General features: G+C 44.2%; 1 protein-coding gene across 4 annotated transcripts in view; it reads right to left on the reverse strand.

Moving 5' to 3' along the window:
- The window catches only part of LOC139385584 (serine/threonine-protein kinase SIK3 homolog), a 54,730-nt gene that overhangs the window by 17,312 nt on the left and 23,391 nt on the right, over positions 1 to 14,027 (reverse strand). The window contains exons 10-16 of one of the 4 annotated variants that reach the window (XM_071130763.1): positions 12,255 to 12,332; positions 11,494 to 11,603; positions 11,218 to 11,374; positions 10,979 to 11,128; positions 2,650 to 2,723; positions 2,024 to 2,158; positions 715 to 856 (exon numbers count right to left, since the gene is read on the reverse strand). In XM_071130763.1, the coding sequence (XP_070986864.1) occupies positions 715 to 856; positions 2,024 to 2,158; positions 2,650 to 2,723; positions 10,979 to 11,128; positions 11,218 to 11,374; positions 11,494 to 11,603; positions 12,255 to 12,332 (846 nt within the window). Of the gene's footprint in view, positions 1 to 712; positions 857 to 2,023; positions 2,159 to 2,649; positions 2,724 to 10,978; positions 11,129 to 11,217; positions 11,375 to 11,493; positions 11,604 to 12,254; positions 12,333 to 14,027 lie in introns of all 4 variants that reach the window. The other 3 variants (XM_071130764.1, XM_071130766.1, XM_071130765.1) reach the window with 3 other exon arrangements.

A 14,027-nucleotide genomic window follows, 5' to 3' on the forward strand; every position in this document is an offset into this window, starting at 1 on the left:
ATATTTTGTTACTACAATCCCTACCACGGATAGTATGGGTGTTCCATTGTTCAACTCCTCTACGGGAACGTTGTAATATTTAGTTACCGTCTACGTGTCTCAGAGCAATTGGTTATCAATACAGTTTATCGACTACAAGGGCTACTGTTTCCCTTTTAATCTATTCTCCTTGAAGGGGATGGGTGCAGAACTTTGCGCCGCGCTGCAATTTTCGTTGGGAACTGATCATTCGTGCCTGTTCTCGTGCCAGCGAGTGTGTAGAATGACTTTTGATTTAGAATAGCCCACAAAAAGAAAACTTGTCATCTGTAACCTGCACTCGAACAGCGAATGGAGGTTACATGCGGATACGTTATTAATATTCTAGCATAGGCAGTTCTTCCATAAGGCTAGTGGAAGCTAAGATTTCCACAAATCTAAATTGCCACAAATATATTGCCAAATTAGCCTATTCCTGTCTATACAGAAAGAAATAACATAATTCTAAATACAGTTGCATGGCCTATAGAAATGCTGTGCAACAAGCCTAGTTACCTTGACAAAACGGTCACGTGGAATTTGACTGTGGTAATACATACGGTCACCGTAACAGCCCTAGGTGTAGGTTTACAACACCAGGTGGGGGTGTACAGAGCCAGGTGGGGGTGTACAGAGCCAGTGGGGGTGTACAGAGCCAGGTGGGGGTGTACAGAGCCAGGTGGGGGTGTATAGTACCTGTTTGAGCTGCCTGATGAGGCTGCTGTTCTCCAGGTGGGCCTTAAAGGCCTGGATTGTGGTGGCCCCATCGGAGAAGCGCCTCACGGGGGAGAAACGCTCCATGGGCAAGTGCAGGGTGTTACAGTCCTTGTAGCTGGACCTGGGGAGGTGCGCAGAGCCGCACACATACAGACACACCGATCCAGATGCATAGACAGGAGCCAGATATAGATAGAAATGGATACGCAGGTGAGGTCACAGAAATGGATACAGAGGTGAAGTCGCACACAGACACACAGTCATACACAGATGGAAAAATAAAATAAAAATCATTTACATGAGCTAGTCTGGTCTCTCTGCATCCGAATGCCACTGTAAACACAGAGCTGATCTTAGAGCCGTGAACACAGGATACACAGCAGGAATGCACCACTGTGTCATCATATCCAATCCAAACGTAGACCTGATTGACAGGATCATTTGGAGAATCCCATACCTGGCTGTAACATCTAAGCGTCCTTCAGCTGCAGTCAAAAAACCGAAACATCTTTCTTTTACTATATCGAGAATAGCAAGCTAGAGAAATCAGAGAATAGCTAGGCTAACTTAAACTGGCTGTAGAATGAATCGTTTGGAATAATAAAGATGTTTCTCAGAAACAGAGTTGAACGTGTTCAATCAGTATCAGAAGACCAGCGGCCGGCCATATGTATCAAGCGTCTCAGAGTAGGAGTGCTGATTTAGGATCAGTTTTGCAGTTTAGATCACAATGAATGAAATCAGATGGAGAGCTGATCCTAGATCAGCACTCCTACTCTGAGACGCTTGATACATAGACAGACCTCATCCAATGAGACGGCAGCTTCTCCACAACACAGACTGTCCAATGGCTGACCTGCAGGTCAGGAGGAGATCTCAGAGCCCAGCGCAAGGCTCTGATAACTGTTCTGTTACCTAGCCTACCCCTGGATTACTAGAAGTCCTCATGTCGTATGCTCCAAGCTGGTGACTGTGATAGTGTAACCGGCACGGTGCACTGGTGTCCCTGCTCCTGTGTGCTGGCTGGGGACCATGCATAACCCCCCCCCGGTGTGGACTTTTGCCTCATTATAAAGTGAGAATATTTGTCTCTGTGAATGTCCCTAAAAGTTCCCATGCCCCTATCCCTGCCTCGCTGAATGATGGGGTCCATGCATAGTGAAGGGGGTGTATGTGTGTCTGTGCATCTTAGTGCTCGTGTCCCTCTATTACTGTCCCTGTGTGCTGGGGCCCATGCATGCCCCCCCTGGCCTGGGGTGTCTGTCAGCCTCAGTGTGGGGACCCTCACCGGCAGTGCTGCTCCGGGACCCACCCCCTCTGCCGGGAGCCCTGGGGCCTCTGCGAGTCTGCCAGTGGCTCAGCGCCGTGCGCTGTGCTCATGAGCGCGTGCGTCGTGTGCCGCTTGGAGCGGTTCGCCAAGTACCTGGGCCGCGGGGAGGGAGACAGGAAGCAGCACTGGTCAGCTCTCTGTCCTCATTGGCCCTTGCGTGGGGAAGGGGCAAAACCACCCTCCCCTTCCTTCAGGCAGGACGAATCACATATCAGATAACTCCCACAACCCCCCGTTCCAATTTGAGGATTGGATTGTTTGAGCAAGCTTAGTGTAAGCGAAGCCGTGGCGAGATAATTTGGCGGCATAATTTGAAATGAGAGAGATAGACATATTTTAAGAGGATATTTAGAGAGGTAGATTTGGTAGAAGTTGGAGAAGAGTTGATTGATTGCCTAATGAAAGCCAGTTGCGTGATGGAGAAGGGGGGGGGGAGACACCGGAACAACAGTGGCCCAGTCCCCCGGTGGCAGAAAGCAGTGCTGCAGCCTACTTGCACCTCGACTCCCAGTAACCCAGGAACACTAGCGCTTCTACAGTCACGCCTCAAAGCCCCCCGGGCCCTGTGCCCGTCCCAGGCTTACCTCTGCACCGCCTCCTGGTCGGGTTCCCCGTCAGAACCCTCCTCATCCACCGGAGCCACAGCCGGGATTGGGTGCTGCGAGAGGGAGGGACAGCGTGAACGGGAGGAGATGGAGAGAACACGATGAGGGAAAAAAATGTTGGACAGCGAAACTCTGAAAACAGGTGGGTGATGTATAAAACCACTGTCAACTCAGTAGACAGAGTAGGTACATTGGCACTGACAGAACATGGCATCGTAGACTGGACAAAAAAAAACTATGCTCTTAACATACAGTGCCTTGCGAAAGTATTCGGCCCCCTTGAACTTTGCGACCTTTTGCCACATTTCAGGCTTCAAACATAAAGATATAAAACTGTATTTTTTTGTGAAGAATCAACAACAAGTGGGACACAATCATGAAGTGGAACGACATTTATTGGATATTTCAAACTTTAACAAATCAAAAACTGAAAAATTGGGCGTGCAAAATTATTCAGCCCCCTTAAGTTAATACTTTGTAGCGCCACCTTTTGCTGTAAGTCGCTTGGGGTATGTCTCTATCAGTTTTGCACATCGAGAGACTGACATTTTTTCCCATTCCTCCTTGCAAAACAGCTCGAGCTCAGTGAGGTTGGATGGAGAGCATTTGTGAACAGCAGTTTTCAGTTCTTTCCACAGATTCTCGATTGGATTCAGGTCTGGACTTTGACTTGGCCATTCTAACACCTGGATATGTTTATTTTTGAACCATTCCATTGTAGATTTTGCTTTATGTTTTGGATCATTGTCTTGTTGGAAGACAAATCTCCGTCCCAGTCTCAGGTCTTTTGCAGACTCCATCAGGTTTTCTTCCAGAATGGTCCTGTATTTGGCTCCATCCATCTTCCCATCAATTTTAACCATCTTCCCTGTCCCTGCTGAAGAAAAGCAGGCCCAAACCATGATGCTGCCACCACCATGTTTGACAGTGGGGATGGTGTGTTCAGGGTGATGAGCTGTGTTGCTTTTACGCCAAACATAACGTTTTGCATTGTTGCCAAAAAGTTCCATTTTGGTTTCATCTGACCAGAGCACCTTCTTCCACATGTTTGGTGTGTCTCCCAGGTGGCTTGTGGCAAACTTTAAACAACACTTTTTATGGATATCTTTAAGAAATGGCTTTCTTCTTGCCACTCTTCCATAAAGGCCAGATTTGTACAATATACGACTGATTGTTGTCCTATGGACAGAGTCTCCCACCTCAGCTGTAGATCTCTGCAGTTCATCCAGAGTGATCATGGGCCTCTTGGCTGCATCTCTGATCAGTCTTCTCCTTGTATGAGCTGAAAGTTTAGAGGGACGGCCAGGTCTTGGTAGATTTGCAGTGGTCTGATACTCCTTCCATTTCAATATTATCGCTTGCACAGTGCTCCTTGGGATGTTTAAAGCTTGGGAAATCTTTTGTATCCAAATCCGGCTTTAAACTTCTTCACAACAGTATCTCGGACCTGCCTGGTGTGTTCCTTGTTCTTCATGATGCTCTCTGCGCTTTTGACGGACCTCTGAGACTATCACAGTGCAGGTGCATTTATACGGAGACTTGATTACACACAGGTGGATTGTATTTATCATCATTAGTCATTTAGGTCAACATTGGATCATTCAGAGATCCTCACTGAACTTCTGGAGAGAGTTTGCTGCACTGAAAGTAAAGGGGCTGAATAATTTTGCACGCCCAATTTTTCAGTTTTTGATTTGTTAAAAAAGTTTGAAATATCCAATAAATGTCGTTCCACTTCATGATTGTGTCCCACTTGTTGTTGATTCTTCACAAAAAAATACAGTTTTATATCTTTATGTTTGAAGCCTGAAATGTGGCAAAAGGTCGCAAAGTTCAAGGGGGCCGAATACTTTCGCAAGGCACTGTACATGCGGTCAAATTTAGGGTATTTCAATTACCTTCAAAGACATTTGGAAGAACATATTTTGATATTTTTAATTTGAAAAAACAAGTAGTTGAATATTGGAATGTATTTGGAAATACACTGGGAAGGTACTGGCATGTATTTAAAAATACTCAAATACACAGTGTAAATACAAATAAATACTCCCATGCATTTGAACCAAGTATTTGAAATAATGGATTTGTAAATAATAAATACGTCAAAAGCTTCCAATGTACAGTACCAGCCAAACGTTTGGACACACCTAGTCATTCAAGGGTTTTTCTTTATTTTTTTTACTATTTTCTACATTGTAGGATAATAGTGAAGACATCAAAACTATTAAATAACACATACAGAATCATGTAGTAACCAAAAAAAAGTGTTAAACAAATCAAAATATATTTTATATTTCTTCAAATTAGCCACCCTTTGCATTGATGACAGCTTTGCACACTCATGGCATTCTCTCAAACAGCTCCACCTGGAATGATTTTCCAACAGTCTTGAAGGGGTTCCCACATATGCTGAACACTTGTTGGCTGCTTTTCCTTCACTCTGCGGTCCAACTCATCCCAAACCATTTATATTGGGGTGAGGTCAGGTGATTTGAATTGTCTCTGGCCCCCTCCCAGTTAGGGGGAGTGATGAGCTCTACAGCGGAGTCTCAACTCAATCGCTGGTTGAAAACAGTTTTCTGCCCCTACCAAAAGGTAGAATTTGTAGATAATTGGCCCTCTTTCTGGGACTCACCCACAAACGGGACTAAGCCTGGCCTGCTGAGGAGTGACGGACTTCACCCTAGCTGAAGGGGTGCTCTCATCTTATCTACGAATGTAGACAGGGTTCTAACTCCACTAGCTCCACAATGAGATAAGGTGCAGGCCAGGCAGCAGGCTGCTAGCCAGCCTGCCAGCTTAGTGGAGTCTGCCGCTAGCAGAGTCAGTGTAGTCAGCTCAGCTATCCCCATTGAGACTGTGTCTGTGCCTCAATCTAGGTTGGGCAAAACTAAACATGGCAATATTCCCTTTAGCAATCTCACTGGAATAAAGACCTCCTCCATTCCTGTCATTATTGAAAGAGATTGTGATATCGCACACCTCAAAATAGGGCTACTTAATGTTAGATCCCTCACTTCCAAGGCAGTTATAGTCAATGAACTAATCACTGATCATAATCTTGATGTGACTGTCTCATCGCGCACCAGCGACTCCTGTGGCGGGCCGGGCGCAGTGCGCGCTAGCCAAGGTTGCCAGGTGCACAGTGTTTCCTCCGACACATTGGTGCGGCTGGCTTCCGGGTTGGATGTGCGCTGTGTTAAGAAGCAGTGCGGCTTGGTTGGGTTGTGTATCGGAGGATGCATGACTTTCAACCTTCGTCTCTCCCGAGCCCGTACGGGAGTTGTAGCGATGAAACAAGATAGTAGCTACTAAACAATTGGGGAGAAAACGGGGTAAATATTTAAATAAAATTTAAAAAGACTTTAATATTCACATGGAAAAGTCCACAGAGCCACTCCAAAAGGCTTTCGGAGCCATCATCGACTCAGTGGGTTTTGTCCAACATGTCTCCGGACCTACTCACTGTTGTCATGACGTTGGCCTGGGGGTAGGTTTATGACAGTCATAAATACCTCTTCCCCCTTTTTTCCTCTCTCTGACCTACTGGTGTTACATTTGCAAACACCTTGGTTAACATAGAGATTCTGGGAACATCAGAAGGTGGGGGGAAATAAACTATATTCTGGTAATCCGACCAATTGAACATATGCGGTGGTACTTAATGAATATGATGTCAGTTCGGTTGTCATCTGAGACATTCTCGTCAATGATAAGATGACAAACTCTACAGTGGAAAGTCTACACATCAGAGTTATCGGATTCACATGGAATTGTTGTTCAATTTAAATGTTTGAATATGAAATTATTTGTGATGGGATGAAATATGATTTTAGCTTCTAAAATGTGAGATTTGGTTAGGGCTCTGCTCAATCAGTGGCCCGCCCCTGTGAAGGGACATGGGCTATAAAAGATTTCAAACACGCCCCCCTCTCCCCTCCTATATAAAGCCTTGACGACAATATAACTTCCTGTTCCGAGGATGTGAGGACGAGGGTCCGATGTCAGAATGGTTCAGATAATAACTACAGAACGAAGCCAACATCAGCATGAGCTTTGGTTGCGAATGGTATGAACTTTGAACTCTTATTCACAACAGAAGTGATACCTCCTAGCCGTAGAGTTAGCAACACCAGCTGCAAACACAGGTTAGGAAGGAACAGACAGAGTATCTTGTCAACCACACAACGACGTTACTACAACGTATCCAATTAACCAGCAGAGACATTCTTCAAAGGACAAAGGACTTGGTTGGGCAGCACGGCCTTCCATCTACCACCAACCTACCGAAGCGCAGCTCAGAGTAAATATTTATTGCATTTTCCTTTTCCAAATGGGTGGTAATTTAGAATGCATAAGATACTGTATTTACGATAGCACAGCTTCGCCCCTTGTTCCTCAATCTTCCCGCTCTTTCACTCAAACCCAGACCCTTTTCTTTTGTGTAACAAGCTGTCATGTCTGTTCCGCCCGCTAGAGACGTTTTCCTTTATGACGTCATTTGTAATCAAGTTATGATTAATTATGTGTATGTGTAATTCTGTGTGATTAGTTAGGTATTTAGTAAATAAATAATGAATCCAAAATGTGTATTGCTGATTCAACTTGTTAGCCAGGGTTTGTGAAGATAACCAAGAATTTACAACTTTCAGATGAGACTGAATTAAGGTGACGATAAATATTGACTGCTATTGATGTAAAATATTACTAGGTCTTTAAGAGTTTACTGGAAGAGCTGCTTCCTGTGCTTGGCCCTCCTATGTTGAACATAATAAACGGCTCCCTATCCACCGGATGTGTACCAAACTCACTAAAATCGGCAGTAATAAATCCTCTCCTGAAAAAGCCAAACCTTGACCCAGAAAATATAAAAAACTAAAAACCAGCCTATATCGAATCTCCCATTCCTCTCAAAAATGTTAGAAAAAGCTGTTGTGCAGCATTCTCACTGCCTTCCTGAAGACAAACAATGTATACAAAACGGTTCAGTCTGGTTCTAGACGCCATCATAGCACTGAGACCGCACTTGTGAAGGTGGTAAAGGACCTTTTAATGGCTTCCGACTGAGGATCTGCATCTGTCCTCGTGCTCCTAGACCTTAGTGCTGCTTTTGATACCATCGATCATAACATTCTTTTGGAGAGATTGGAAACTCAAATTGGTCAGCACGGACAAGTTCTGGCCTGGTTTAGATCTTATCTGTCGGAAAGATGTCAGTTTGTCTCTGTGGATGGTTTGTCCTCTGACAAATCAACTGTACATTTCGGTGTTCCTCAAGGCTCCGTTTTAGGACCACTATTGTTTTCACTATATATATTTTACCTCTTGCTGATCTCATTCGGAAACGTAATGTTAACTTTCACTGCTATACGAACGACACACAGCTGTACATTGATGAAACATGGTGAAGCCCCAAAATTGCCCTCCCTGGAAGTTTGTGCTTCAGACATAAGGAAGTGGATGGTGGCAAATGTTCTACTTTTAAACTTGGACAAAACAGAGATGTTAGTTCTAGGTCCCAAAAAACAAAGTGATCTTTTGTTGAATCTGACAATTAATCTTGATGGTTGTACAGTTGTCTCAAATAGAACTGTGAAGGACCTTGGCGTTACTCTGGACCCTGATCTCTCTTTTGATGAACAAATCAAGACTGTTTCAAGCACAGCTTTTTCCATCTACGTAACATTGCAAAAATCTGAAACTTTGTCCAAAAATGCAGAAAAACGTATCTGTGCTTTTGTCACTTCTAGGTTAGACTACTGCAATGCTCTACTTTCCGGCTACCCGAATAAAGCACTAAAACTTAAATTAGTGATAAACACGGCTGCAAGAATCTTGACTAGAACCAAAGAATTTGATCATATTATTCCAGTGCTAGCCTCTCTACACTGGCTTCCTGATAAGGCTGGGACTGATTTCAAGGTTTTACTGCTAACCTACAAAGCATTACATGGGCTTGCTCCTACCCATCTTTCCGATTTGGTCCTGCCGTACATACCTACACGTACGCTATGGGTCACAAGACGCAGGCCTCGTTACTGTCCCTAGAATTTCTAAGCAAACAGCTGGAGGCAGGGCTTTCTCCTATAGAGCTCCATTTTTATGGAATCGTCTGCCTATCCATGGGAGAGACGCAGACTCGGTCTCAACCTTTAAGTCTTTATTGAAGACTAATCTCTTCAGTAGGTCCTATGATTGAGTCTAGTCTGGCCCAGGAGTGTGAAGGTGAATGGAAAGGCACTGGAGCAACAAACCGCCCTTGGTGTCTCTGTCTGGCCGGTTCCCCTCTCTCCACTGGGATTCTTTGCCTCAAACCCTATTACAAGGGCTGGGTCACTGGCTTACTGGTGCCCTTCCATGCCGTCCCTAGGAGGGGTGCATCACCTGAGTGGGTTGAGTCACTGACGTGATCTTCCTGTCGGGGTTAGCGCCCCCCCTCGGGTTCGTGCCGTGGGGGAGATCTTCTTGGGCTATACTCGGCCTTGTCTCAGGATAGTAAGTTGGTGGTTGAAGATATCCCTCTAGTGGTATGGGGGCTGTGCTTTGGCAAAGTGGGTGGGGTTATATCCTGCCTGTTTGGCCCTGTCTGGGGGGATCGTCAGGCGGGGCCACAGTGTCTCCCGACCCCTCCCGTCTCAGCCTCCAGTATTTATGCTGCAATAGTTTGTGTTTCGGGGGCTAGGGTCAGTTTGTTATATCTGGAGTATTTCTCCTGTTTTATCCGGTGTCCTGTGTGAATTTAAGTATGCTTTCTCTAATTATCTCTCGCTCTCTGAGGACCTGAGCCCTACGGCCATGCCTCAGGACGACCTGGTCTGATGACTTCTTGCTGTCCCCAGTCCACCTGGTCGTGCTGCTGCTCCAGTTTTAACTGTTCTGCCTGCAGCTATGGAACCCTGACCTGTTCACTAGACTCTCTAGGTTTCTTCCTTGGTTCCGGCCTTTCTAGGTAGTTTTTCCTAGCCACTGTGCTTCTACACCTGCATTGCTTGCTGTTTGGGGTTTTAGGCTGGGTTCTGTACAGCACTTTGTGACATCAGCTGATGTAAGAAGGGCTTTATAAATACATTTTATTGATTGTGGAGGCCAGATCATCTGATGCAGCACTCCATCACTCTCCTTCTTGGTCAAATAGCCCTTACACAGCCTGGAGGTGTGTTGGGTCATTGTCCTGATGAAAAACAAATGATCGTCCAACTAAGCGCAAACCAGATGTGATGGCGTATCGCTGCAGAATTCTGTGGTAGCTATGCTGGTTAAGTGTGCCTTGAATTCTAAATAAAATCACTGACAGTGTCACCAACAAGTACCCCAACACCATCACACCACCTACTCGATGCTTCACGATGGGAACCAAACAATGCGGTGTTCATCTATTCACCTACTTTCCTTCTCACAAAGGCATGGCAGTTGTAACCAAAAATCACACATTTAGACTCATCAAACCAAAGCACAGATTTCCACAGGTTCTTGGCAGAAGCAAGTCTCTTATTCTTATTGGTGTCCTTTAGTAGTGGTTTCTTCGTAGTAATTCGATCATGAAGGCCTGAGTCACACAGTCTCCTTTGAACAGTTGGATGTTGAGATGTGTCTGTTACTTGAACTCTGTGAAGCATTTACTTGGGCTGCAATTTCTGAGGCTGGTAAATCTAAGGAACTTATCCACTGCAGCGTAGGTAACTCTGGGTCTTCCATTCCTGTGGCGGTCCTATTGAGAGCCAGTTTCATCATAGCGCTTGATGGTTTTTCCGACTGTACTTGAATAAACTTTCAAAGTTCTTGAAATGTTCTGCATTGACAGACCTTCATGTCTTAAAGACATTAAGAAGGAAAGAAAACCCACAAATGAATTAACGCAGTTAATTGAAATGCATTACAGGTGACTCATGATTGAGGTAGATTGAGGCTGGTTGAGAGGATACCAAGAGTGTGCAAAGCTGTCATCAAGGCAAAGGGTGGCTACTTTGAAGAATCTAAAATATAACATATATTTTGAATTGTTTAACGCTTTTTTGGTTACTACATGATTCCATGTGTTTTATTTCACAGTTTTGATGTCTTCACTATTATTCTACAAAGTAGAAAATAGTAAAAATAAAGAAAAACCCTGGAATGAGTAGGTGTGTCCCAAACTTATGACTGGTACTGTAAATAGTTGATTCCGGCTATATTATTTATTTATATTTACATTATACATAGAAAATAAGTATTAAATAACAAATAATCAAATACACATATATTTGAATGAAGTTCTGGCTCTTAAACACAAACACACATTGGGGGTTTGGGGGGAGGGGCAGGGACTCACAGGGTTGGCAACCAGAGGGGACTGTCCACGTGGCCTCTTCAGTAGCTGGGCGTGCAGCTGGATGTTGGCCCCGCCGTCTGAGGCCCTACGGCCCAGAGGTCCCATGCCATTCAGCAGCTGCAGGGTGGGGGGCTGCAGCAGGGACTGCTCCTGGAGGGACAGAGAGAGGGAGAGGTGTCAGGAGTATGTAACTATACTCTGTCACACCAAACACACACACATCCCTTCTGATCCCTCACCTTGTATTCCAGCTGCTGTGTGGGCTGCAGGTGTGGGTTCTGGATGGGCATAAGTGTGTGCATGTGGCCCATGGTGGGGGGCATGGGGAAGGGGGGCTGCGGGGCCACACGGGGGAACCCAGGGGGCAGCTTCTGCAGATCCTCCTGCATCTCCGTCCTGATAGAGAAGAACACCGTCAGTAAGGAGATGCAAGCACACACAGATGGCAAGACAGAGACAGCCAAACAGCCAGGGAGACAGACAAAACGGACGGACAGACAAGGTGTATACAGTACCTGGGGTCTGGGACGCCCACAGTGTGACGCCTCATGGACAGGTAGCGAGCCATGGCCTCTGGAGACGGCTCCTCCGCGTCATCACTGTCCAGGGCCATGTTTCCGTCCGGCTACACAGCAAACGACAAACAATATCTGTATGTGTAAAAATGCATTTGTTTCTACATTTGTGTATGTGGTATGTGTATGCCTGTGTGTCTGGGTTATTCAGAGTTGGATATATATATGAATCACAGGGATATATTAGTGTAGGATCTTACAAAACAATTGCTGTGCTGCCTAGATACAATGTTCCCAAATTAAAAAGTCCCAGTGCAGTTTAATATACTTCAACACTATGAGATTGGAATAATACTGTGAAATTGTGAAAATTATGATAATGCCCTTTAAGTGTAAGAGCTGTTTGGAAAAAAAGCCTGAAATTTCAGTGTGTTTTTGTGGGATAGAGTCCTGGCCTGCCAGGTAAATTTGTTAATAGACCAATCAGAAAAAGAGCTCCAAACCTCTCTGCCAATAGCTAGTTTTCCCCTCCCGAATCAGACCACAGTCCAAGCAAAATTTTAGATTTTTTTTGTGGCTATTTTAAATTGAAAACTAATCACAGTGAGGTACTTAATTGTTACCCAGAATGGCATTGAACCTTAAAGAAGTGTGCTAGGAGGCTAAGCTTAAAGCGATCATAGCAAACAGGCCACCATGTCAGTGTCACTAGACCAGCTGCATTGCAGGATTGTGTAATGGATGTGGGTGGACTCACTAACCTCAACGATCTGGTTCTCTGGGTTGATCAGCTGGACGTGTGGGACATTCATGCTAACAGGATTACCCTGCTGATCCGTCTGCAGGAAAAAGACACGCACACACACGCACACGCACACACACACACACACACACACACACACACACACACACACACACACACACACACACACACACACACAGGTGAGGTTACTCAAGGATTGAACTGATTGGCTCGCAATCTGCTCTGGCCTGCTGCTAAGTGGATGTGTTTCACTCAGTTCACCTCAACATAACAGATGGAAATGAGGATTGTCACTCACAGGCAACCTTCTTTCAAAACTTGCCTTTTTACAATAATATGCCAATTAGCAGACGCTTTTCTCCAAAGCCACACACAGAGCCTTCAGAAAGTATTCGCACCCCTCGACTTTTTACTAATTTTGTTGTGTTACAGTCTGAACTAAAAATGTATTATTGAGATTTCTTGCCACTGGCCCACCCTATAATGTCAAAGTAGAATTATGTTTGGCATTTTTACAAATTAATAAAAAATGAAAAGACAAAATGCATTGAGTCAATAAGTATTCAACACGTTTTTTATGACAAGCCTAAATATGTTCAGGAGTAAAAATGTGCTTAACAAGTCACAAGGACTCAAACTGTGTGCAATAATAGTGTTTAGCATTATCTTTGAACGAATACCTCATCTCTGTACCCAACATATACAATTATCTGTAAGGTCCCTCAGTCGAGCAGTGAATGTCAAACACAAAGACCAGGGTGGTTTTCCAATGATACGCAGAGGGCACTTATTGGCAGACATTGGATATCACTGTGAGCATGGTGAAGCTATTAATTACACTTTAAATGGTGTATCAATACACACAGTCACTAAAGATACAGGCATCCTTCCCAACTCAGTTGTTGGAGAGGTAGGAAACCGCTCAGGGATTTAACATGAGGCCAATGAAGACTTTAAAACAGTAACTGAGTTTAATGGCTGTGATAGGAGAAAACTGAGGATGGATCAACAACATTGTAGTTACTCCATACAACTAATCTAATTGACAGAGTGAAAAGAAGGAAGACTGTACAGAATACAAATATTCCAAAACATGTATCCTGTTTGCAACAAGGCACTAAAGTAATACTGCAAAAAATGTGGCAAAGCAATTCACTTTTTGTTCTGAATACAAAGTGTTGTATTGGATTTGCCCCAAACATATTAGTGAGTACCACTCCACATATTTTCAGGCATAGTGGTGGCTGCATTATATTGTGGATATGCTTGTTATCGTTAAGGACTGGGGAGTTTTTCAGGATAAAAAAGAAACCGAATGAACTAAGCACAGGCAAAATCCTAGAGGACAAACTGGTTGTCTGCTTTCCACCAGACACTGAGAGATGAATTCCCCTTTCAGCAGCACAATAACCTAAAACACAAAGCCAAATATACACTGGAGTTTTTTTACCAAGAAGACAGTGAATGTGGCCGAGTTACAGTTAGATTTCAAGCAGATTTAAGTTATGGCAATACCTGAAAATGGTTGTCTAGCAATGATCAACAGCTTGAAGAATTTAAAAAATGTATATATTACAGCAATATTCACTATCCAGGTGTGGAAAGCTCTTAGTGACTTTCCCAAAAAGACTCTCAGCTGTAATCGCTGCTAAATGTGATTCTAACTCAGGGTTTTGAGCACATATCTAAATCTAATCAAGATATATTAGCATTTTCTTATGTTTTTCTTATTTTTTTCACATTTTATAATTTCCTTCCACTTTGACCGAGT

This window comes from Oncorhynchus clarkii, chromosome 27 (genome assembly GCF_045791955.1).
Source record: "Oncorhynchus clarkii lewisi isolate Uvic-CL-2024 chromosome 27, UVic_Ocla_1.0, whole genome shotgun sequence".
NCBI lineage: Eukaryota > Metazoa > Chordata > Actinopteri > Salmoniformes > Salmonidae > Oncorhynchus > Oncorhynchus clarkii.